Raw genomic sequence first — 26590 nt, 5'->3', positions numbered from 1 at the left:
ATCTCTCAGTCTTTGACATACATACTGTTGGGACACATCAGCTGCACTTTATCCACAGTTTAATCAGTTTAAATAATTAGTTAATGGAACAAATTAGTCAAAATGCACATGCACTCTTGGAACATAATACTCAACAAAGTAGCATTATTCCATATAATAGACAATTCATCTCAGTTACAGTCACCATGACGTCACAGAATTATGCAAGAGAAATATGATCCCAGATCATTTAAAATGAAATAGGCCTATCACCCACACGTCGCTTTTAACACCTGATCATTATTAACAACTGCTTTTATCATCTTTGTTATTTTGGTTCAAATCCTTGGCCCTTAAACAATGTGCGCCCCAAAGTGTTTGTGCCTCTCAGCTGTTGTGTTGATCTGATGATGTCATAATGGTAATAACAGCTGTGACTATGAGCACTGAGCAGTGAAATGCGGCTCAGTGCTGCACTGACTACTGTAAATGTTTAGGAAACATATTTGATGACAGAAACTGAAATTAAACCTCTGTAAAAGCCTGTCAATATATTCCTGATGCGAGTACATTTCTAGTGTGTCATCTGTAGAGTTTTCTCTAAAACGTACAATACTAAAGACTGCAGATACATAAGCATAAACACAGTCTCTGTCTCATTTTCTTGCTACATTGTACTTGATTCCAGCTTCCTCCAGAATTATTTTAGAGCTGCAACACTTTGTTACAATTTTAGAACACTTGAACAACACAATGTAACTCCAAGTGTTCCCTTTATTATAAAGGGAAATAAATAAAGGGAACACTTGGAGCTACATTGTGTTGTTTAAGTGTTCCCTTTATTTCTTTGAGCAGTATTACACTAAGTCTGTAGCTACATTTTTACATTTCTGGATAACATAATAGAAAAATGTCAACAATAGGCTATAGTCTAATTGTAAATGTGTTAGTTGTTAATCAACCTCACCGTTTGACCATAAGAAAATGCATTGCTATTTAGTGTATAAATAATTGTGTGTTTGTGTGTCGACAAACACCTTTTGTTTCGTCAAGCAGCTCTTTTGTTGTTGCCGGGAGCAGGGCATGAGCTTCATGCATAACACCCCCCCTCCACCTCCACCTCCACCACCAGCTCCAGCACCTGTGAGAGGAGGGTGGGGTCACTTCAAATGAAACTCAACAATGTGCCTGAAAAGACAAAACTGAAATCAGATGATAGATTTATCATTTTGACACCCAAGACCAGCAGAACGTCACTAAACATGGATGAACCACAACCGTTTCCTAATGCCTGACTTGATTATTTGATTTAACTTGTTTTTTGTTATTAATATGAAAAATCAAGGAGTTGAATAAAGACATTTTTCAATTTATTTCCTTATATCAACTATTGTTCACGCTGCACTTTGGAAACTGTTCATGTATATAGCACTTTACAGGCCTATAGAAACATGATGTGTGAGTTTCTGCATCAGAGCAGCATCTTGACGTTTGTTGGTGGCTGCAGAGTAAAGTGTCATGCTAATACTCTGTCGTATCAGTTCTCAGCTGTGAAGAAGGTCAGAACCCCCAGACAGTTGTGCTGCTCATTAACTGCAAGAGCGTTAATCCATTTAATGCTACGCGCTCTGCAGCGGGGGATCATTATTTCCTTGCACTCTCACAGCTCCCTTTCTTACCACAGGGCGCACAGAGACATTCAAACAGAAGAAATTTAGCTGATGTCACAGAAACACTCTCAATTTGATTTGACCTTTATTTAACCAGTAACGTCCCAATGAGATTCAGAAGCACTTTTTCAGGGGATCCATGGTTCCAAAGGAGACTCAGCTGTCCACGTTTTTATTGATGGAAGAAACCAGAGCAATCAGAGGAAACCTATGCAGGCGAATATACAAACTCCAAACAGAAAAGCCCCACCTGGCCTGGGTCAGGAGCTTCTGGATGTGATGCAAGAATGGTAAGCCACCGTGCTGCCATTGTCAGTTTCTATCAATAATGTACAAAGGTTGTAGAAAGAAATCTGAGAGTAAACATGAGCTGTAATGATTCTCCAAATTTATAATTATTTATTTATTTGAAATGTGAAATATTGGAAAAATACAGTCTATACAGTGACCTCATCCCTTGTTAGTTGAGAAGATCTGCATGACCGGACATGTTTATTATGTTTATGTTTATGTTTATGTTTATGTTTATGTTTATGTTTATGTTTATGTTTATGTTTATGTTTATGTTTATGTTTATGTTTATTGAAAGGATCCCCATTATCGCAGCCAAACTGTCGCTCTTCTTCCTGACATAGCTTTAACAAAGGAATGACTGTGCTAAATGCATGGTATTTGATCCAGTTGTATAAAGATTCACTGTGGAGGTCACTCTGTTTAATACTTCTGCTGAGCTCCTCACAGTCCAGTGAAGCAGACTGAGGTGGTTCTGGTATACTTCATCGTCCCAGGAGGTAAATTTGTCCTCTGCCTTTGACCCTTTCTTCGATGCTGCTGGACAACCCGTCAGGAGCAGTGGGCGACCGCAGTGCAGCGCCCGGGGACCCAGCTCCAGCTGCTAAGGTGATGGTCAGAATCACCTGGCTGAAGAATTAACCTATTGTGCATGTTTTAGTTTAATGGGGAATAACCGTCGCACAAAGAATAAACCAGACACAGGGAGAGAACATGCAAACTCCAAACACGGTCCAGGAATCAAACCCGGGACCTTCTTGCTGTGAAGCGAGATGAGAAGACAATCACTCCAGTGACTTGTTTCATCCACACGTAAAGGTGGGGCATCAGACAGCAAACGGTGTTTCAGATATAGAAAATTAGGAAACATACTCAACCTGTGCACAATGACCAATGGCGGCTGAAATGAGTTTCCTTTGCAGGGTGGCTGAGCGCACCCTTCGAGATCGGATGAGGAGCTCAGTTACACGAGAGGAGCTCAGAGTAGAGTCGCTGCTCCTTCGCGTCAAAAGGAGCCAGCTGAGGTGGCAAGGGCATCTGTTTCGGATGCCTCCTGGTCACCTCCCTCTGGAGGTGTTCCGGGCACGTCCTATTGGGAAGACGCCTTGTGGAAGACCCAGGACACACTGGAGGGACGATGTCTCTGAGCTGGCCTGGTGTCACCATAGAACAGCTGGAGGAGCTGTGCGTGGATCGGGAAGTCTGGACATCTCTCCTCAAACTGCTGCCTCCGCGACCCGGCTCCGGATAAAGCGGAAGAAAATGGATGGATTATTCTGATCAGGATAAACAGCAACTGACTCAAGGCACACACTTTGAATGAAAGTCAGGTTACAACTACTTTGTATAGAACTAATAACTAGCCCTGAAACAAACTATGTTCCAAAACAACTGTTCTTAAAGAAGAAAACTATAAAGAATACTAAGGCATGAAATATAAAGAAAACATGTCACGGACGGTTGTAAAAACTGCTCTGATTGCAGCAGAAATAACTGCCTACTGAAGTCAGTGAGTGTTGCTCTGGCCTGCTGTAGCCTTTCACATTGTAATGTTACATTGGCAGCAGAATTAGGAATGCACTGTCTTACTTTCAAGTCAAAGCAGAACACAAAGGACATTTGAGTGTAAAGGTTTGCCAAACCTGATAAAAATGGTTAAGAGCAATAACTTTGGCAAATAAAATTATTGATAGACCAATAAATGCACAAATATGATAAGCCAGAATATATATACCTGTTGGAGGTGAGATGTTGAGTACAAACATAGCCTCAAGTCAGATTTATGCTGGCACTCCACCATTATACCATCAGAGGGGAGTTTGTTATGCCTACAACCCTGGCATTTCAATCAGAGAGGCTGTGTGACTTTGACAGTGAGTGTAACTTCACTCTTTTCAGCAGGAAATTATAATCAGGACCATGGTGCTGCATAGCTAATACTACCGACACCAGAAATACTGAATATAAATGAATGTAGATTCATTTTGAGCAGTCACTCAGACATGTTTTACACCTCACAATGATCTATTGATGAATGGACAAGACACATTACTTCTATTTACAGAAAACACAGCGTAGATGAACCCATGTGTCACATTTAAGTTGTATTCAATAAGGAAGGTAAAAAAAAAACACAGTTTCACTCGGTTTATGCTTGTAAGAAAATGTGCTCTTGTGGCTCCAATAGCTGCTATTTTGAGGAAGAGAAGAGACGCTTCAAGTCTCAAGTATCACCTCACAAGAATCACTGAGCTGTCAGAGGAAAGCACTTTGCCACCGTCCAATCTGTCTCGGGTAAAAGTACACAGGACTAAACACAATTGGTGTAAGTTTTATGTTAATGTAGAGCACAGAACAATATTAGAGGCTGTATAGCCTATCTTAATAGACACACAATTTCATTTGTTCGTATCATATACCTGAGAGTGTTGTTTTCTCTCAGACAGAAATACAATTTTCATAATCAAAGGTTTAATTCTAGAACTAAGTCTCTAATTTCGTTGGCACATTGGCAAGATCTGCACCTAAAATAGCACCTTAAATAACACCTTTTCCAGTCATCTATAATTAAAGATTTTGAAGTTTGTCTTTCCAGAGGGATTTTTTTTCCGTCATATACATCTGACTCTGCTGATTATTCAGATTTTGTCACCACAAATTTAGACCATTTTGTAATTTTTGAGGCTTAAAATGTCGTTATGAAAGCATAACATGAAAGAAACCTTGCAATATTTTGTGTAGTATATTTACGTCAATTACAGAAAAAGTTCCCCCACGGTCAGTGGAAAGTTTTGGATGCCCACAGACTCATGTCTGACTTGTTGTGAGGTGACACATGTGAGATCGGAGCCTGTATTTACACTGCAGCCGCTGCTGCAAAGAATGACCCCTCAAACCTCGTAAACATTATGGATGTCAATATTGATGCCGCAGGATTGGCACATTTAAATGTTAAGAGCAAAATGTGTCCAAGCAAGAAGAACATTTCAATGATGCAAAGCTAATGAATTGCGCGCTCTTGTGGCCAACAGTTGCATGGACAAGCGCATTAATGTTCTACTCTGAAGTAGTACAAATTTAACTCTTTGTCTTATACAAACTATGACAAAGAGTACATATAAACAATCTTCTGATCTTAAAGGAGGATCTTATTCAATATTTGACTCTTGGGAGTCTGACTTTTGAAGTGACTCTGCTTTAGGAAGTGGTTGAACCAAATTATCTTTTCAGGTCTAACCCACTTCCTCTGACTGAGTAACCTGAAGGACAGCAGTCTTCAGTCTTCAGTAAGGGCCTAAACACCATTACTGTACTTGGCTTTAAATTATTTATTGGTCAAGTTTGCTTTAAATTGAAATTCAGGTTGTGTGTCCCTCATTGTTCAACCACCTGTTGGTCTATACCAACATATGTCAGTGGTCTACACTCCAGGGTCCTCATCATCAACTTTATCACTCCTACATACAGGCTTCATTTTTTAATTTGTTTATACTTTTGACATAGTAGTCAATGTAGTACAATCTAATTTAAGTGCCTTTCATAAAATGTTATGAATATTTCTTAGTCCTTTGTGACTAGTGTCTATCGTAGTAATGTTTGGACTAGAGTGGCCTCCCCTTGTCTAATAACAAACTGAGTAAAATAGCCAACCATAGTCTCAAAGAAAAGTCACAATGAAGACTGTAGTTTTTAAATACTTTATAAATTTCTTTCAGAATCTTCATGTGGGCAATATAAAACTAAACAGTAAAACGCTTCAAAACACGGAAATTGAAACATTTCAAAAATAAGGATCAAAGGAACAGTAAATCTTGCACTTAAGTGCTTTAACTAAAACCCGAATCAGCAGTTCTGTCACTGGTGAATGCCAGTGTAGAAAACCCAGTGTTCTGTGATCACCTCATGTAATAAACACGTTTACTCTAATTACACAAACAGTCGTGCAACTTGGCTCTGCTCAAGTGTCTGTAAACAACTGTAGGAACACTTGTCATTACAAATAAAAAAAATCTCAGTATTGATCAGATACATACCACATACATGGCACTTGTTTCACCATCACACACACACATCTCACACATCATTCATTGGAAAAATCGTGAAAACCTGTATAAGCTTCGCTCTAGAGTTCCAAGTTCCAGTGGATAAACTTTTCTAATGCAAAAAAAATGTGTTTACAGGCTGAGTTCAGATAAGACTCTATCTCGCAAGACTTTGCCTTCATTCAAAATGCAGCTGTTTGGACCGGCTTCAGTCTCTCTGTAATTGCAGGGCTTATTCACATGAAACATAGAACAAACTTTAAATCACAATCTATTGTGTCACCTCAAATAATTTAATGGAATATTAATACTCATTTAAGCACGAGTGGCCGGTTGAAACATTTTTCAGTCATAAGATTTACATCATTGTAGGGAGTTTTGAGTTGATATTGAATATCTCTCCGATTGTGTTATGAGCACCTGTCCTTTATCTAAGATTATGACATCACATTCTACAACATGATGACCACCCATCGCTGGACTTCAGATGACGTCGCACAATTCTGGACCAGAACGGAGGAAAGTCCACTCACTTTGCTGCTGTTCTACTTCTGGTTAGATATAAAATGTGCATATCGTAAATAGAACTGTTAACGTTTCAGACTGAGTTTTCTTCTGTTGCCTCGCTGTTACTGTGCTGTGACATCACCTGCATACCCTCCATTAGACTATCATGGGACATAGAATCACCTGAACATAACCTGAATGACATGTAGCTAATCACGTGTATTTCTTTACATTGTGGCTGATCATAAACATAAACATTCTTAATTATGTGCACACATCACCATTCTTCATCTGGCTTTGGCCTCCATCTTGTCATCCAAAACGTATAGTTAGTCTAATAGATTGCTGTTATCTCAAGGGTAGTGGAAATACTGCATTGGGCTAGGCTAAAAGGCATTCATTCTCCGAGTCCTTCGTGGTCCACAGTGAGGTTTAGAGCTTCCTCTCCCCTGTGAGGATGCTCTGGAAGATTGCTTCTGTGAGAAGAACGTAGCTGTCCAGTTTGTAGTCGATGACGAAGAGCGGCTCGGAGATGAAGGAGGGGTTGAACCCGCTCTGAACGAGGTGGAACTTCTGCTGCTTGAATGTACTAGTCATCTCCATCACCTCCTGTAGCCAGGGCAGGATATACAGCATTAGAGCCTGGCCTATCACTGACATAAGCTGCCATTTAAGTAACGTCTTCTTCAGTCGATCATGGTACAGGTGAGGGCAGCACATTTTTATCCCTGTATTACAGCCTACTGTAGGGCTGCACTTCAGTGCACATATAGTCTTACTACAGTACTTGCACGAATTCTGTAGAGCCTAAATTCACAATAATTCACATAAATTACAAATCTGATGTGTTTGTCTTAATTCATATTAAGTGTAGATGAAATTCAACAACTTAACAATAATTAATTTAATGAAAATAAGCCCAGTTCTCCAGGGACTCGCCTACTAAAAGACACTAAACCTAAATAAATAGTGCAACACTATGATCAAAGTGGAGTCATGCGGCTCATGCCAGGCCCAAACTTCACTGACAGGTAAAAATGCCAGCATTAAACCGGGTTTGAATTAGGACAGAAAAGAAAAAAGGTCCAAATGAGAAAGCAAAAAACACAACTTAATTGAAACAGCTTTGAGATGTAAATGCATAACAGTCAGCATGGAAAAGCAACAGAAACCGTAAAAAAAAAGTACAGTAATCAATTCTTCTTTTTTTTAGTATTAATTTCAATTTGAACACAACACTATAACCGTTTTTATCAATTGTTTCTTACTTGCAGTCTAATGAAAAGCGGTCGAGCATATCCTGGAAGATCTTTGACCACACTGTTGAACAGCTTCTCCCCATCGAAAGTGTGTTCTGGTCTCACAATCACAGCAGCCATTCCTGCTCTGCCTTCATGGCCTAGAAACAAGAACACATTTAAGACTCCTTCGACTACTGGAAAAAACTCATTTAGTGTTAATTAATAATATTGCATTAAATGTGGCTGCAAGGGCTACAAATATGAAACTCACCCACTACTTCCACTCCGTACACGTTGACTTCCTGAATAAAATCCACAAGGCCAAGAACTTCGGCCACTTCTGTTGTTGCTACATTCTCCCCTTTCCACCTATATAAGAAAAAAAAATCAGTAAGTTTAAGGTTTGTTTAATTGTACACACCGAAATAAAGAAGAAACAGGCTCCTCCTAAATGTATAGGCTACAAATAAATTTGATTTCGCAAGTTTATTGCGAAATGACCACAAGGGGGAGCTGTCAATCTAATCTTAGTTTCCCAAGTTTCTCTCGCGGATGTAGGGTATGTGGTAAAAAAAAAAATCTTCCACGGGACTAAGAAAGTAAAAAAATATAATATATTCCACAGACCCCAGATTAACTGGCTCTGACAGCTCCAAAAACGGCTTTCTGCGTCTCTCGCGCTGTGCGCACTGATTTGGATAAAGCCTCAATGCAGACTTTTTAAACTAGATGTAGCTGCTAGAATAAACGTATTCACATAACTACTTTACTAAATGCATTATCACAACTTTAGCATAAATTTCCACTATGAGTTAACTCATCAAATTACAGCAAATGTACTGTTTATATGAACTAAACACTCCCAAACAGTTTTTGCAGTGGTTCTCAGACTTCAGTGTCTGCGTACATTGGTGTATGAATGAGAGTAATAATGGGTGAGTGGATCCTTGCTGTAAAGCGCTTTGAGTGCCTAATGTAGGTGGAAAAGCGCTATATAAGTTGAGACCATTTACCATTTACTTCTAGCCCCATGTACCACCTCATAAAATATTTCACCCTCCAAATACCTCTGGGGTTAGATCAATATTTTGCAATGGCCGACAGGCGTCATTGACCGAAGAACCCGAACAACGTGCACATGCTGTACACATGCTTCTGTTGGCGCCCGCATGGATGTACAGAAAGTAACACAACGGTGCACAGGTCCAACAAAATCACAGCTCATTGACCTGGTCACTGCAGTCCCATTGACCTGGTCACTGCAGTCCCATTGACCTGGTCACTGCAGTCCCTCTGCGTGTAGGAGAACATCAGACTAGTAGAACAGCCCTATGCCACTGTAGTATGATCTAGCCTTTTCAGCCTTCTGATTTAAATGCTTTAAATGACAGAAGGTTTAGTCAGAATGTAGCTTACACTGTCAAAAGTGCACACACTATGATTGCGTTGGGGGTAGTTAACACAATGTTGTTTTCTGTATTTTTGTTCACATAACCCCGAGTCAGTCTGCGCACACCTGGGGGTACCTGTGCTACAGTTGTGCCACAAGATGAACTGCCGACATGAGTGGTACCTGAAAGTGTCTCCAACTCTGTCTCTGAAGGAAATGAAGCCATCGTGGTCTTCAGTCATGAGGTCTCCGGTGTTAACATAGGCATCACCTTTGACAAACACATTCCTCATGATTTTCTTCTCTGTGAGCTGCTTGCTGCCGGCGTACCCAAAGAAAGGGCTCAGAGCACTGACCTTCGACAACAATAGCCCTGTTTCTCCTAAATACAAGTCAAAGGCAAGTATTAGGAAAACACACGTTACTGTCATCATCTCCGTTTGTCCTCACCGTGTTGGACTCGTTTGCAGAAGCCATACCGATCTTTCTCTGGCTCATCTCGGACCATGTCGTACTTCACCAGATCATATTTGAACAGGAGCTGCACAAGAGAACAAAGTGCAGAACATGTAAGCTTGTACGAAACAGAGAAGATTTTTTTTGTTTTTGTTTTCAGATTCTACAATGTGATGATGTCATACTCCCAGAAGGGGGCAGGGGTGCACATCATTAATAGTGCATATTTTCCTGCTCTCACCTCCGGGTGGTACAGAGGAGTCGCGGCTCTTTATTTGTTTGCACAGCAGAACAGCACGATTATTAAAGCAATTAAAGCATCGCTATCAAATTGTGCCGCTCAATGTAGCGCAACGCTGATTTGGCTCACCCTGGCAGTGGTACTCGCGAGGTCACCAGCAATTTTATAGTTTTTGCTTTAGTAACACATTTAACTGTAATGTCTTTTTGGTTCAGACGTGGTTTACACTTTAATCCAGTTTTCAGACTCTGTTTTGTCCTGATTTGATCTTGAACTTGGAAGGTCAGATATTTTAGGAGGTGGTGCTTGGTGTGAAAAGTTTGTAAACCACAGCCCTGCACCACAAGTAAAAGTCAAAACAGGTTAGAGTGAAAATGTAATAAATTGATGATTATACGAATACTAATACTACTATTACTACTAATCATCATCATCATAGTCATCATCGTCATCATCATCATAGTAAGCAACTGCCTGTAAAAAATCGAAATGTAGAGAGAGAGGGAAAAGTTTCTGTGTGTCCAGTTGTGGCTCTAAATCATGGAAAAAATTACAAGTAAACCTCAAACGATGTCCGAATATCAGGCAGTTTCAGTATTGGTATAAAGAAAGGATGTTCTGTAGGTCTGGATCTGATGAAAATATATGACTTCAGCTGTCGTGATGTAAACCAGGTTCAGTTTGTGTAAAATGTCCAATGTTCACTTGCACCAAAAAGTCAACACTGCAACGTTTCTCTGCGCGGCCTGAAAACGGCTTTGTTTTCGTGTAGCGACTGATTTTATCTGGACTTCTCCATCCCCATGTTAACAGATAGGAGAAAAGGGGCGGGCACAATTCATGGCGGCGCCCACGCGAGCCTCCGGAATAAGGGGAATAGTGCTCAAGCGATCACCAAAACGAAATAAGGGGAAAAAAGGAATTAAGTCAAAGTAACACGATTCTGAGTTCAAAGTATATAAAAGGGGGTGGCATTAAATAAGTGTTTACTTTCCACCACTCCTTTTTGGTCTTAAACTCACAATGAATAATTAATTAATTAAATGTATTAATTTATTATTTTAATTTAATTCATTCATTCATAATCATAATATTTAAGCATCATCCTTTTACACAAAAAAAAAATTAAAAGTCAAATCAGAGAAAACTGGGCAAGTTCTTTAGCATAATCTTGAATATAATTATATGTAATGGGTAATATACACTAATTAGCACCACCTCATAAAATAATTGACCATCCGAGTACCACAAGGCCTAGATCTCGGTCTTGTCGAGGCCTGAAGAAGTACCATCTGTGGTCCGCTTACTAGGGTTTGAGAACCACTGGTATAGTAAAACTTACCCTATGCACCGTAACATCCTACAGTGTTAACGCCGAGTAGCGCCCTGTAAACTACATCCATCATGCAGTATTTTGGACCTTCAATTTTATAACATTGTTTTGTAATCACTGACATGTAACTATGTGTCTGGGAATAGCTGGGGTCATAGATTAGAGCTGGGAAACTCAGAGCTGATTAACACTAGCTCTGACAAGGATTTAAGAGGATAATACTTCAGAAGCATCCTGTTTAAACAAAGGGGCAACTCGCCATCTGCTCACAGTTACGCCACATTCAAAAGATCTATATCACTGTTGGAAAAACGCTTACCCCCCATGTGTTGCCCAATAACTCAATTTTGTATTTTACGATAAATCTGGCAATAACACTATTGCAATAAAAAAAAAAATGTAATTAATGCAGTTTCCCCCTCATAACAGTAAGGTAAAGTAAAGGTTTTGTTTTGTTTTTTTCTTACTTTTTGATTCAACTTTTGTTTCAAAAATGAATGAATGAATTAGCATGGTACTTCAAAGTGTACTTCAAAGTGTACTTTGATGATAATGCAAAATAGAAACAGGACATACTCCTACTGTTTGTCATGGTACTATGTCCATAATAACCCAAACCCAGTATAAAGACAAGAAATGTACCTGAAAACATTTTCATTAACCAAAATCCATTGATAATTAAAAAGCATCATGCAGATAATTAAGAATGACCATTAATTTAATCCTAATTCGATTGAACTGCACCGCCCTACAGTATAGGATGGGATAGGATTATGCATATGACAGTCATCTCTAATCACCTAAACGTTAACTTAAATATCTGTGTGAAACGCTCAAATTCATAGACCATATGCTGCCATTCTTTGTATACAACTAAACAGGTGCTCACATTTCTTGTTTGACTCTTCAGGCTAATTTACTGTATCCATAAATCCCCTCTGGACTCATGTATCTCCTCTATATTTCCCATATATATTACTGTGTCCTGTCATTATATTTAAAAATGCATTCCTCTATATACAGAACTCATTTCTCCTTGTCCTCCCCATCCTTGTGACTCCCAATATGCTACTCATGTTTACATTGTGTGTAGACACTGACCTTGTAGATGAAATTGGAGCGCCCCACAGTTCCCATTTTGCCGATATGGTTCATGAAACAAAGATTTCCCTCAGTCGAGCCGTAAACTTCACACATTTTGATGTCTCCAAAGCGATTCTGAAAGTCCCTCCACACGTCCTGCCGTAGTCCATTACCAACACCCATCCGCACTTTGTGGACCTTATCCAGCTCTGTCTAACCAACGAAAGATTTGATGTTTTAAAAGAGAAGTTTTGATTTGCATGCACACAAACATTATTTACACATTCAAATTCTGTGAAAACCTGCAGACAGGCCTCTAAAACGAAATCAGTGGACTGAACAGTCAGTCATATACCATTTAAATAATAATGTAATTAATGATAATCCACTGACTCACTCAAAGAGGCTTCAAAGGGGGAAATGATTAAACTGAATGGTATTTTATTAAGATTATTAAGATTCAAAGAAGTACTGACCCCTCACACTAAACACTGCATACAAATAATACTGATTTGTGGAGTAAGCACACATGCTTAATTTACTCATCAGTGCTGAGGTCTCACACACAGGACTTCAGCAGAGACTGGGGACAAAGAAGGAAAACTGAGTGGAGCTTAATGGAGGACGGCTCTGCCTTCACACTGACAGTGCACGTGTCTGAGGTCAGTCATAGCAGGACACAACCTCGGCACAAAAGAGCAGATTGTCTGTTTTCCACATTTTCTCCAACGTCACTCCAACTGCAACAGAGTGCCTCTCTTCATCTACGGACGGCAGCTCAATAACGGCCCAGAAATCAGGCTTTGTGAGTTCTCTGAATTTAGACAAGCTTCTCATTCAGTAATGTAACTATCTAAAGTATTACCTTTGGTTGGTTGCAGAGATATCGACATAGTTCTCCGATGTACTGGAATATTGTCACGTTGTGTTGTCGACAGTCTTTCCAAAACTGTGACGCTGAGAACTTCTTTTTCAAAACACAAGTTGCCCCTAATGAATCAAACATACTTTTAATTCATATCGATTTTATGTTACTACTTTTTTTCATACCAAGAACGTCAAAGGAGACAGGCCTACGTCATACATTAACTCATGTCAAATGTGTACAAATGTTTTTTGTCCCAGCCAAGGTTCAAATCAACATTAAATAGGACAGTGTTTAGGTAATTTTAAGTACAAAAGTCCATGACCTGTAATAAACCTCCACTCTACTGTAACAAGTAAGTGTAGTTTTGTTTGGAGTGGTTTCATTTTCAAGCAAAAATATGTGTGTAAAAAATAATATATGTGCAGTAGGTTTAAAGGTGCACTATGTAACTTTTTAAGTGAAAAAAATAATTTAAAAAAATGATATTTTAATGACTCTGTGGCTTTATGAGTGCAGCATGGCACCTTTGCTTTACCTGACAGTGGCCTTTATCATGCTCCAGAATCAATAGTTTTTGGGTTTGTGTACAGTGTCTGGTAAAAACGTCTAAAAACTATTGATCCTGGAGTGTCATAGAGTTCACTGTGAGGGTGCGTAGAGCATCTTTAAGAAAAAAAGAATAGAAATAAGTTGTGAATAACTGGGCAAATCTATGTGGTTTTGACTAGAATTACATAATTCAGGCCTCTGAAAGGTTGGGGAACAACAGCAAACTCATCCTAACAAAGACAGTCTTCATAATAGAGTGCTGCCCATGTTCTGCTCTAAAGCGCCTAATCACCAGTCATCAATGTACCAGCCTTTGTACGGTGGTCACTGAGGAGCATGATGATTGTCAGGATTCTCTCAAGCGCCTTTTAGTGCAAGCCAAATGCATGTAATTGGTCTAAGCACGTGGAGTGGACTGGGGAACATTAAAAAAAAATGCTTCCTCTATACAAAGTGACGGCCAATGGCTGTGACTGACAGGTGGATTAACCAATCAGAGATGACGCTTCAGATGCAAACAAACACCCTACAGGGACAATAAAGTATACTCACTCTGAGCTTCAAAGCGTTACAGATTTATCGTAAAAGTCTGATAAAAGGGTAAAGTGTGTTCGGAGTGGCAACTTTTTGATGAATGTTGACCACTTTTGAACAATCAAATTTGCACGGTGTTTTCTGGTTTATTGTTTGTTGCAGTGTACTGTGCTGTACTTACCAAGCTCTATGGTTCCGCCAATACCAATGAGTGATGCTGCGCTGTGATACAGTGGCAGCGGGATGTAGATCACATCATCCTGTGTCCCCCCAAAAGCCCAGAATCCTCCGGCTGCCTTGAGGCTCTGCAGGTGGCTGATCACTGCAGCTTTGGGGAGGCCTGAGACAGACAGGGGATAGCCCAGTATAGCAGTACATGATGTATACACGTAGTCAAATCACATGACAGGTAACACTTTATTTTACACTACCCTTAATACATTGTACCTGCCAAATTTAGTACAATGTAATTTGCTGTGTAACAGTGTGTAGTAACGTGTACCTATGTGTTACATACACAATGGAATAATATGTATTTGTAGTTTGGAGGTACATAATGCAACAAGACATAGGACCTTAACTATGACCTTAAGCCCTAACCCTAAGTGTCTACAAAAGGTACCTCCAAAGTACTAATACACATTATTCCATTGTATATATTGTATATATAGTGTAAGATAAAGTATAACCAAATGGCATAATCTTAATATGCCATTTGGTTATACTTTACATACATTAGTCAGAAAATGGGAGGATAGTGAATACTTTTTTCTCCACATTTCATTCGCTCTTTGATTCAGCCTGTTTCGTGTTTCTAAAGCATCAAGTTAAGGAACTTGTGACAGTTCGAAAAGGACAACACAATATCTGCTTTTGTTGATCCACAAGCAGCAAGAGCCTCAGATCATTTTGATCATCATTGTGAAACGTACACTTCTTTGAACTCACTTATAGCTTGAAAAATGTTCATTGGCTTCAATTAATGTTCAAGTGTGCTCATCTAACTTATCCATCCATGAAGTCAGGTGTTGTCTACGTGAGTTATGTGTGTCTACAGTCTCAGACACAGTGAACAAATGTCCTATGCAGCTGCAATAAAAAAAGAAGTTGGTGAGACTAACTTTTAAATTTAAAGCTCCCGCAGACTGGAATAATCCAGCTCAATCCACTCTATCTCAGCCATCTGTGTTTTTAAGGTTTCTGATTTCCTGAAGTCAACTTGTTCCTGTTTTTGATGATTATTTTCTTTACTTCACATATTTTAGCTTGGTGGTTGAATTCAATGTGAGAACTGTGGTGTGGAGTGTTGATAAGAATGTGTTTACTGTGATTGTTTATTACAGCTCATTTTATGTCTAGGACCTCTTTGTAAATGAGACGCTGCATCTCAGGGGCTTTTCCTTCAAATAAATATAGTACATTTTGCTTTTACCAATGCTTAGTTAGTATAACATGGATCTCTTAAGGCACCATCTGACTGATCATTTAGCATTTGACAAACCAACAGTGATTTTAGAACAAGTGAAAACACACCTTGGTGAATAGTGGCTCACTGGGACATTGTGTTTACCTTGTTACCATGGCACACAAAGGGTCCCTGTTAGTATATCACCTCGCCCTGAAGGTGTGTACAAAATAATCTGTGCATTTAAAACCATTCTGCGCTCTTTCAATCAATAAAAGCATTGTGCAAAAGGTGTCCAACAGGAACTGAAACATTGCTCAACACACGTCCAGAGGAAAGTCTGTACTTTTGTGATTTTTCATGATGTTTTTATATTGCCTTATTCTATTAATGGGATTGTAATACCATGCCTGCTAGAAAACCCAGGTCATCTTTTATATTATTTGTTTATTACATTATAATAATGTTGAAAACAGTTATGTATTTTTAAGTCTGGGACTTTGAAAATACGGTATTTTCTACGGACCCCAGGAAGAATAGGAGAAACTTTGCTGTGGCCAAATAGGATCCTAATAAATAAACATAAACATAAACATAAACATAAACATGTCTACAACACAAGCCGGTAGTGGACTCACCAGTTGTTCCCGAGGTGAAAATGTACAAAGTGGGACTTTTTATGTTGGTAGTCCTGTGTAGTGCGGCCGTCACAGGTTGGTCAGAGGCGGCATCGATTTTATCCAATAATGTCTGCACCTGTGGGTGCTCAATGTTACTCTTCATAGCCCACACCTCTATGTTGTCCTCCAGCAGAGAGGTCAAGACGCCATCCAAGAGGTCTGCTACATCTATAGTGCAAACACAACCGTCATGTTAGCAGGCTGGTTGAACTTTATGGGACTTTATTCTATTCAATCAGATTAATTAGCATTATATATGATATTATATATATTATATATATTATATATGTTGATATTATACATGTTTTACAACTTTTACAACCACATAACAGTATTTTTAAATGTTCAACTTTTAAACATGCAATATTACATTATTAAGCCCCTATAACAGATAATAGATCAAGTCATAAAGGCTGCATCACACAATATAAATGTATTGGGGCACAACCAAACTGTGCGCACAGAGGTTAATCAGAAGTTCATAGAACAGAGACAAACAAAATGCTCCCCATTGGGGGCTAGAGTGAGTGCAGCTGGATAACGGACACAAGCTGACCTGGTCAAATACCATAACACTATTTCAGTGAATCATGTTGCCTCTAAAGAAACATTCAATAATAACTTCTTGACTGATAAAAAGCATTCAATTCAAGGACGATATTAACTCCACCACAGGCAACACAATTAGAATAAAGAAGTGAAGTAGTCTGATGTTAGATGATTTGCCCCGCTCTGGCAGCTACTGCTGAGGGGTTGCTCTCACAGAGTTACCAACATGCAGCTATCCTGTCACATGGCTACAGCATGGCGAATCCTATTAGTGTTAACACACTCCTTTTCTCCAAAATTTCACTTGGAGTGGGTTTGGGGGGCAGGAATTGATGATCGAACAGTATATCTGCGATTACAATAACTCAAACAGAACTAAAGTTGAGTATAGCCAATAAATCCAACTTCAGTAGGAACTATTGTGGTGTTGATTCTTTCCTTTTGGGTAATATTAATGTCTGACAAAGTATAACTAATATAACTGCTGCACACATCAGCGCGGTGTGTCCAAGTCTCCAAGATCTAAACCGTGTGTTTCTGACAGAGCCTGTTCTCCGCAGCCTTTACACTCCTAATAAGAACCACGAGAGGCGTCATCACCCAGAGCAAAAAAATGAATAAATTAAAATAAGGCTCGAGCCACTCAGTAATAACAGGCTTTCGATTTACCTGATCCCACAACCAGAGTCCTCGCTCCGCAGCTGTTGAAGCAGTGCAGGAGAGATCTGGACTTGATGTTGGTATTGAGAAAGGCAATGGAGCAGCCAATCTTTGCTAAGGCGAACCAGACGCACAAGAAGTCGGGCTCATTGCTCATAAGTACAGCGACACAGTCTCCTTTCCTTAAGTTGGCTTTCTGGATAAAAACATGGGCAAGCCTGTTACTCCGCAGCTCCACGTCCCGGTATGTGTGAATCTGTCCCTCGAAAATGACAAAGGGCTTGTCAGGGATGCGCTGCGCCTGTTGGATAAACCTGTCCAGCACCGTACACACTTCAGACCTCAGCTTGTAGAGCTCCAGCCTCACGCCGTAGCGCATCACTTTAAGCAGGAAGAAGAAGTCCTTCCAAAAGTAAGGAAAACATAGCTTCTGTAAAATGTGCGCGGACAAAATCCCCGCGCCCACAGCGGTCATCCAGCCTAGAGGCAGAAACATGCTGCGTCGGGACGGAGCGGACGAGAAAGACGCTACTCACTGTTACATGTCAGTTCAGGTGATATAAACACAGTGCGCTCCGCGTGACGTAAGCCTTAGACACGCCCAGAGATGTCAAGTGAAAAAAGGCACCCGGAAGATAGTCTTCTGGCTGGAGATCAAAATAAAAGTTGCTTATAATTAAAGCCTTTCAGTGTGGGATTATAGGCTCTTTTTTTGTTTTGTTTTTTACATAGGCCAACTTGCCTATAGCTTTATTAAAGCCTCTTTGTTTTCTTAACAAATACAGCCAATTGCTCCTGATAGGACACCAAACTAGCACTAATGCTCATGCAGCTATATGAATCAACATTATCTTACCCAAAACATGAAGAGCTGTATGCATGGATGTATGCATGTTCGCATCTATTCATGTCTGTAAATTTCCAAATTATTTTTCTCTATTGATCGAATTTAATCTTTATATTATTATTATTTTTTTTTTTTTATATACGTATGTTTGTGTGTGTGTGTGTGTGTGTGTGTGTATGTATGTATATATGTATGTATATATATGTATACGTATATTCTTTTGTTTATTTTTATTTATTTATTTTTATTGTTATTTTATTATTTTATTTTGTTATTTATTTCACTGGGTGTAAAAAAAAAAAAAAAAAATATTGTGTGATTTCTAACTCGCTAATAATGCAATGTAATGGTAACATGAAATTCGTGACACAATAAAGTATTAAAAAAAAAAAAAAAAACACCAAAAAAAAAAAAAACATGAAGAGCTAGTGTCTGAATTACAGAATCACCCAAAACACAAGACATTGATAAGATTTAGTCATAAGCATACATGATACGGTAAACAGTCACAAATTAATCTTAGCCTACAGCAATATTATCTCACTCAAAATGTGCAGAAGAGTTTATCATAATATGATAAATTATGAGAGCTAAATATTTCATCATGCAGTAATCTGGTAAATACGAGATATCTGCATTATCACAAGAACGAACAGTGTGCTTGGTTCCATGATTAAACAAATGGATGAACAAGCTACCTGACTAAGTACAGAATTAATACTACACACACAAAACACTTAGTTGCCCAGTACGGATGCACAGCTTAGGAGGAGACTGCAACATTGGCTGTTCAATGTGGGGCCTGTCTTGCTCAGTGCACCAAGGGTCACCGAATCTAAACTGTGGGATAGTTGTGACTATAGTTGTGACTATAGTCGTGACCTTCCAGCCCGCCTTGTGTATAAACAATTGTAAAACAGATGTTAAATCGTGCACATTTAGTCTTGGCCGGGAGGAGAATTTGTTTTTCCCTGGATAGTTGGGGGGGAAAACTGTCCCACAGTGTTGGGCAAGTTACTCTACAATTGTAATATATTCTAGATTAGTAGTTACAGTTTTGAAAATGTATTATGTTTGTATTACATATTACCGATTCTAAAATGTAGCTGAGTTACACTACTTTGAGTTACGTCTGAGTTACTTTTGGCAAAATAGATCCCAAGTGCAAGAAAAGATTTCCTTTTCCTTCGCTTTCCCCCATTCCCTCATGTTTTTTTTTTACATTAGCTACACGCAACTACAGATCTTAAACATCAACTTCCAATTTCATTTGGTGCTGCAATTTATTTGGGGGGAGTTTGGCATTTTTTTGTTCATACATTTAAAAGCACTTGTAACGAGTTATTCCTGTATTTTGTGTAAGTAATATGTTATTCCTTAGTTACTGAAAGAAGTAATGTATTTTTGTAGCTTTTTCCTTTTTTAAAACTTTCGTCTTCAGTTTAATTTCTTCATATAGAGAACATCTAACACAAGTTTTTTTGTCCAACGCTACACTACTTTTTCACAGTCTAATCATGCGGCACATGAAAGGGGTGTTATAGGCGACAGTTGATAATTATGCCTATTATTGTGTAGGCCCTTGTGCCACTCTTCCTGTCTCTTACAGTAAAAACCATCTAGTTATGGACCCGGTTTTGTTGGCCTGCAAAGTTGTGGCTGGCATCCTTCGTCACGTGACTTGAGTGGCCTATCTATGCCTTTACACTGCCTTTTGAAAAGCCTCGCGGGTGAGTAGGCGTAGTAGATGACAGTCCAATAGATAACAGGCTCCTCTTGTTCAACTGGCTGCGGCCTCTCCCATCAGGTTGAACAAGTCAGGCTGACTGTGGTGCAAAGAATTATTGACCACAAAGGAGCCATTTTCTGCAAGAGTTAAAAAATGTTCCCTTGATTTGAGGAGTCCATTTGCCTAAATTGTGTCCAAGTCCACCCCCACAGTATAAGGTGGGTTCAGTTCAGACCCAGCCTAGTCGATGATGTTAGTGCATCTATAACACTCTTTACAGTGTGAATGGGGAGCTGCTGACCTCAACTGGGGACGGGGGAGTTAATACTTCAAGGATCTTCTCAATCCCATTGTCATGTCTTCCAAAGAGGAAGCAGATACTGCAGACTCAGAGAGGGACTCGTCAATCACCATCAAGTTGAAGTCACAGGGGAAGTTAGAAAGCTCCTTGGAGGCAAAGCTCTGGGCGTGGATGAGATCAGTCCTGATACCTAATTCTCAGTATGGTGTGTAGTCTTGGGTGACACATTTCTGCAACATTGTGGGGCTGTTGGGCAGAGTGCCTCTAAACTGCACCGGAGGCTCACCCCTCAGCCTCCTCAGTCAGTAGGCTAAGTAAGTACAATGGTGCCCGAGAGGATAGATGAAAAATCCAGGAGTCTGGATGTCTTATGCAGGAGAAGTTTATTTAACATCAGTAGACATGAACTTGTCTAACCATTCCAGCCTGCCTATGCTTCCACAGGAATTTTGTGCGTTATACTGATATGCAACGTTTGCTGTGAACCCCTAAGCACACAACTGAAGAAGAATGTAAAAGAAAATTAGGAAAGATACTTTTATCATTTTTAAACAGTGCATTAAGACTGTTGTACAAAACCATGCACATATAGTAGGCGTACTGTACAAAATAACAGTAGTACACTCTTGTATAAATTAACAAAATTATATTTTATCAAATTAAAATATTTCTATTAGAGAAACAAAAGGGTAAAAATAGGTAACCTACTAATTTCAACAGCTATAGTGCTATTATGTTATAGGCAACAAAGACCAAAAACTATACAGTAATCATTACATTAACTTTACTTTCAAACGTTAGCCAGCCGGCAATGGGATTGAATGGAAGTCGGTCGCTCCTTTCACTCCCATCGCTGGTGTGAATACTTTGTAAAGTTCCTAAAAACACAAGAGATTAATCACTTATGAGATCAATAAACATAAAGAAGACAAACCTATACACACCACAGAAGACCTGGGATTGGTAAGAGCTAAAACGGCATACTCTTACATACGATGTCCAGATCCACTGGAGTCCTGAGTCCAGACTGAAGCAAGAAATCCCAGAGACTCTACAGATTGAAAAGGAACCAGAGGAACACAGCGTCAAACAGGAGGAAGAGCAGCTCCCAGCCGTTCACGGCTGTCTGTGTGAAGAGCGAACTGTGCACCGAGTGGAAGCACATTCTGAGATTGAGGAATAAACAGACAACTCCTCTGACTCTGACTAAGACTGGGAACCTCCAGCCAGCACTTCAACTTCACAGTCGGAGACCGAGGCTGATGGAGACCACTACAACCAAGTCCAGATAAAAGACACAAGTCCAGCTGCTCACACCTCCGCTCTATTCAACAAAAACAAGTCTGCACCTGAGACTAGAGCCGCTGTCACAGACGGACACGCAACAGGAAAAGGAGCAGACAGATAGGGGAAACACGAGTCTCATTTTGTCAAAAGAGATTCAAATTTAAGCACCAATTAGAAACACACATCTCAGCTCACACAGAAGACAATTCCTACAGCTGTTCACTCTATTACAAAATATTTCTGCACAAGTGTCATTTGTACATAGACTGCTTAAAAGCCTGGCTCCAAAAAGTTTTGTTTCTTTTCTAAAAATTGCTTTGACCCATTGGACAACACTGGGGTAGGTGTCATATTTTTAACCAAGCTGTTTTTTGTAGATCAGCAATGTTATGTGGAGCTGCCTCTAAAGACTCTATTCCAGTTCCCGGTTTTGCAGCCTGCCCTTGAACCTTGAGTCTTCATAAGGATGGCTTGGCTCATCCCTCTTCCACTCTCTTCTGGCTGGCAGCAAGACAGCCGTGGCTCTCCATCTCATCCTCTTTTTTACACCATTGTTAATTAATCCCCTAGTTTTGTAATAAAATGTTTTTTGTGTTGGTTTGAACTCCTTTATGTGCATGAGCCAGGGTGTAAAATGTCCCATTTGGTTGAATTTTGGTTAGTCTTTTGTTCTCCCATGTTCAGATGTTTGTTTGGTGTATAGTTTGGGTTGAGGTGCTGTTTGTCTTTCGTTATCTGTCAGACCAGTCTCCCTTTTAGTTTCTGCGTGTTTAGTTTGGTCCCTTTAGCTAAACCAGGGAGTGAACCAGCCAGATTGACTTGGTCATCTTTCCATTGATCACCCATTTGTTATTTTGCCTTTTTTATTTGGAGGAAAATCCTGGGTGGGGAATCTGTCCCTGTCGGGAATAAGCAAGTCAGGGCTTTGTTGTCTGATGTTTTGCTTTCTAAAGCCACCTCTTGCCCAGCACTCAGAGTACCAGGGGACCATTTTTGTATGCCTTGCACTCAGTTTTTTGTGTTGTAGGGACACTTAGTCTTCAGTTAGGCGAGTAATGTGAGCTTCGTTCGTGTCCTAGATCGCAGCTGTTTGTAGCTTGTATTGTCAAGTTTTTGGTGTATTACTTGACTTTGGTGTGGCTGAATTTGTAGTCAAGCAGTTTGTAGCAGAGTTGACGCTACTACTGTGGCTTTAGTTGTATTTGCCTACTTGTGTCTGAGAGAGAGCATTCAGTATTTGCTGCTTCTGTGTAAAGGGACCCTTCGTATTGACTTAGGTTCTTCACTTCTCGTTAGTTAAATTTTGTTGTAGCTTTAGGTAAGGGCAGTTACAATGGCTACGGTTGAGGAATTGAGTCAGTCATCATCAGAGGAGTTACCAGAGAATTTCAATTGAGAGGAGTTTTATGGTATTGATGCATCTAGTTGGACCAAAGAAAGATAATGTTACGAAAAAACTTAAAACTTCTGGCCCCTTCGACTTCAGACAGTGTCACTGTGAATGTTCCAGAATGTGCTGTATCCTCTTTGGCCTCTGTTGGTGATGGACAGTCTACTGGATGATCTGGGCCGCTTGAAATGGACGCATCGGGGTACCTGACTATGCCCTGGCTGTGTCCATGCCATCATCATTGTTCTCAAGGTCGTGAGTTCTCTGTTGCATGTTGATTGGGATCAACTTGCTGACGCTAGAGTTGGGAAATGTTGAACTTTTTGTAGAAATTTGCGAGCGTCTACCAATCAGGAACTTTCCCCAACAGTGACGTACGTTGTAGCTGCCGGTGCAGATGCTATGCCGGCCCGCAGGTGTAAACAAGTCATGGAGGATTAGCTTCATTGTGAACCAGAGCTACAGCAGCTCTGGGACTTTTACAAAGACACACATCAGTGTTTCTTTACCTAAACACCCAGGATTAAAAACGGCGACAAGAAAACTTATATCAGTGGCTGAATCTGCGCTAGGAATGTGTTTGGGCCTCGAGGATGAATGTTGTAGTGCTACGAACACACGCTGACGTGCGGCCAGAGCGTCGGTGACATTTGTGACAAGCGTCTGACTTCATGTTAGCATAAGCGTCTAACTACCATTTTTGTTATGTTAATTCATCTCCTGGTTTTGTAATAAATGATGTTATACTTTTAGTTGGTTTGTAGCTACTCTATGTGCACTCACAGAGCCACAAGCAATAAAAAGAGGAAGCCTAAATCTCTGGAGCTCTGTGGATGTTCGTAGCCGGGGACTTCCCGCCTTCTCGCTCTTTTAAGGAACAGGCTTTGTAGGAGGAGATTGAGCAGCCATTTAATTTCACAGACCACTCGAGATCATTACTATGAATGGAAAGCCAGTTATCTTGTCTATCTTTATGTGGTTACAATCGGTGGTTAAAGTGGGATTTGGGAGGTGGGGGAACTCTAACCTTTAACAAGCAGTAGGATACACGCTACATTTTATCTTTTTATGTACTTATGTACTGACATGTAGTCATGGGTTCTGAACAGTAGTATTCATACTGCACAATACAAGGTATTTGATACTGTAATTGTTTTATTTTCCACTACTTTTTAAGGCTTTGAGTTATTTTTAGATATCCTTTAGAAGGTTTTAACAATCATAAATGATTGGGATCTGTGTGATTTACTAAATGAACAAATTCTGCTTTTGCCAGATCCACTGATTTTATTTGTTTCTATAATATATTAAACTCCATGTGGTCTGCAGTCCTACATCTAAGAAGAACCCATTTCTTCACATGTTTGTCAGAATCCACTTATTCAAAGGAGGCCCAACCAAAGAAATGAACATGAGTGCTGAAAAAATACTTATTAACAATATTAGCTTGTTATTATGTTGTTTATCTGAGAAAATCCTCTTTCACAGTCAGTGGTGCTTACAGCAGGGCTCTTGATTTACTTTTTCACTGGGGGAGATTTGTCATTGGCCCAATGACACTGGGCCAATGACACCGGCCCAGTGTCATTGGCCACTGGGCCAGTCAGGGGTATATATTATTATCATATTTTTGGGATAAATGAATAAAAATGTCATTATCATCACTGCTTGAATAGAATAGAATTGGGTCTAAACATAAAAGTTATAATATATTCCAGCATTTTAAGGCTTTGTAGAAAAGAAGAAAAAAAACAGAATAATAAAGAGCCTGATAATAAAGTAAGACAACTCAGAACTAACCCAGGATTAAGCCAGGGCAAAAACATGCAATATCAGGACTAAGGCAGGACTAAATCACATCTAAACCAGGCCAAAGGCTTAATACAGAATGAGAGAGTCACATGTGAGGACCAACTGAACCAAGACCACATCAAACAACATGACAATCTCCTGCTCCACCACTGTTCCTCTCAGCTGAGTGGACAGAGGGCAGACCATAGACATAATATTAAGGGTTGACCAAACACCTGAGCCGCTTTTCTGTCCAGACTTCGCGCTTCATGAAAAAAAGCTCCTTGGAGATGACGCTCACATTCATCTCCAGCCTCTCTCTTTTACCTGTTTCACAATGAGCATCCCTGCGCTTGTACATTTCCCACAAAGGCGTATCAATGAAGTCAGAGCAGTAAGGAAGCAAAAAATGCACCTGTCATAGTCATGCATGATTCAGATTTTATTTGGCTAAATTAGAGCCCAGAGGGTGAGGTTTAGCGCGTTGACCGGTTGAACACGAGTGAACTGGTGTTCCTTACCTGAAAGTAGCTGGTCCAGCCCTTTGCACCAGTGAAGGCAGGAACACACACACACGCTGCATCCTCCGCGGACCGCGAAGAGTCTTGCTTCTGCACGGGATAATCCGAGCAAAAGTCCACAAACAAATGCACACTGTCCTTGTGCTTCGTTTTAGAAAATCTGTCAGTCCGTCCAACGATAAGCCTCCTGTTTTCTCTGTCTACCGTTTAACAGAGCCATGTTTCCATTTGAGCCCGCGCTACGAGATGATGGTGCCAGAGCCGTACACACTGCTAAATGGAAAATGAGGCGCGGGTCAGATTTTATTGTTTGGCCCCCGGGACACATATTGAGTAGGCCCGACCTAGTATTTTTATTGCATCGTATGTGCGTGAAAATGACAACGTTGCAATCATTAACTTTTCTTTTTTTTTTCTTTTTTGGCCATGCAAGGTGGGGGAAGGCCGTTCCCGACCGTTCCCGGCTCCAAATATCTGATACTGAACCAATACCTATTTTGGCTCACACCATTTTAAAAACACAACTTTCATCATCTAAATCTACATAGGCCGAGGCCTACATGCTGTATGTCATTTTGAAGCTTAGAATTAAAGATCACTGCGCAAAATGCGCGGCTAGCAATAAATGGTAAGGGTAAATGGTCTCAACTAAGGCTATATAGGCTAGCGCTTTTCCACCTACATAGGCACTCAAAGTGCTTTACAGCAAGGAACCACTCACCCATTCACACTCATTCAATGTACGCAGACACTGGAGGCAAGGTGGGTGAAGTGTCTCGCCCAAGGACACAATGACAGTGTGCACCTGCAGGGGCCAGGATTCAAACCCCTGACCTTCCGATCATGAGACGAGCCACTCAAAGCAGCCTAATAAAACCCAGTGTTAGTATTTTATGAAATGCTGTTTTAGAATAACTGATCAAACATTTTTGTAATGATCAGATCACTTCATGTGAGTTGTTAATCTGCCTGTCAGGTAGCCGGGGATATATAGTGTAGAAAAATCCAGTGATTCTTGTTTTAACGTTTTTCTATTACAATCTATTAATAGATGCAATTGACAATTATGTAACATCTCATCCCAGTCCCTTGGTGTCGAATAATATTGGATATTGGCAGTTACTCAAACCCCCACTATAGATATCGGAAGCAAAAAAGCTTGATTGGTGCTTCTCCATTTTTGTTGACAGAAATTGATGAAAACATAAAATGACAAAAGATTTGTATTCAAATTTAGCACTCAAC

At 39.9% G+C, this 26590-nt stretch overlaps 1 protein-coding gene across 1 annotated transcript; it reads right to left on the bottom strand.

Moving 5' to 3' along the window:
• Positions 1-6019: 6019 nt before the first annotated feature.
• slc27a6 (solute carrier family 27 member 6) lies at positions 6020-18038 on the bottom strand. The gene is made up of 10 exons (XM_079551333.1): positions 17489-18038; positions 16229-16438; positions 14367-14525; positions 13100-13224; positions 12253-12447; positions 9572-9662; positions 9305-9503; positions 8003-8100; positions 7759-7889; positions 6020-7099 (listed from the first exon to the last, which is right to left on the bottom strand). The coding sequence occupies exons 1-10, from the start codon at positions 17973-17975 to the stop codon at positions 6923-6925; spliced, it is 1872 nt and encodes a 623-aa protein (XP_079407459.1). The 5' UTR covers positions 17976-18038; the 3' UTR covers positions 6020-6922.
• Positions 18039-26590: the final 8552 nt, after the last annotated feature.

This window comes from Gobius niger (assembly GCF_951799975.1).
Source record: "Gobius niger genome assembly, chromosome: 2".
NCBI classification, from domain to species: Eukaryota; Metazoa; Chordata; class Actinopteri; order Gobiiformes; family Gobiidae; genus Gobius; species Gobius niger.
Note: the sequence above shows the minus strand (reverse complement) of the source record. Positions and strands in the feature narration are given on the sequence as shown.

Excerpts from the sequence above, each read along its gene's own strand:
- slc27a6 (XM_079551333.1), bottom strand. The coding sequence starts at position 17,975 with ATGTTTCTGCCTCTAGGCTGGATGACCGCTGTGGGCGCGGGGATTTTG. Across the intron at positions 16,439-17,488 it reads GACTCTGGTTGTGGGATCAG|ATGTAGCAGACCTCTTGGAT; the intron begins GTAAATCGAAAG and ends TTTGCACTATAG. Across the intron at positions 7,100-7,758 it reads CGCTTTTCATTAGACTGCAA|GAGGTGATGGAGATGACTAG; the intron begins GTAAGAAACAAT and ends CCCTGGCTACAG.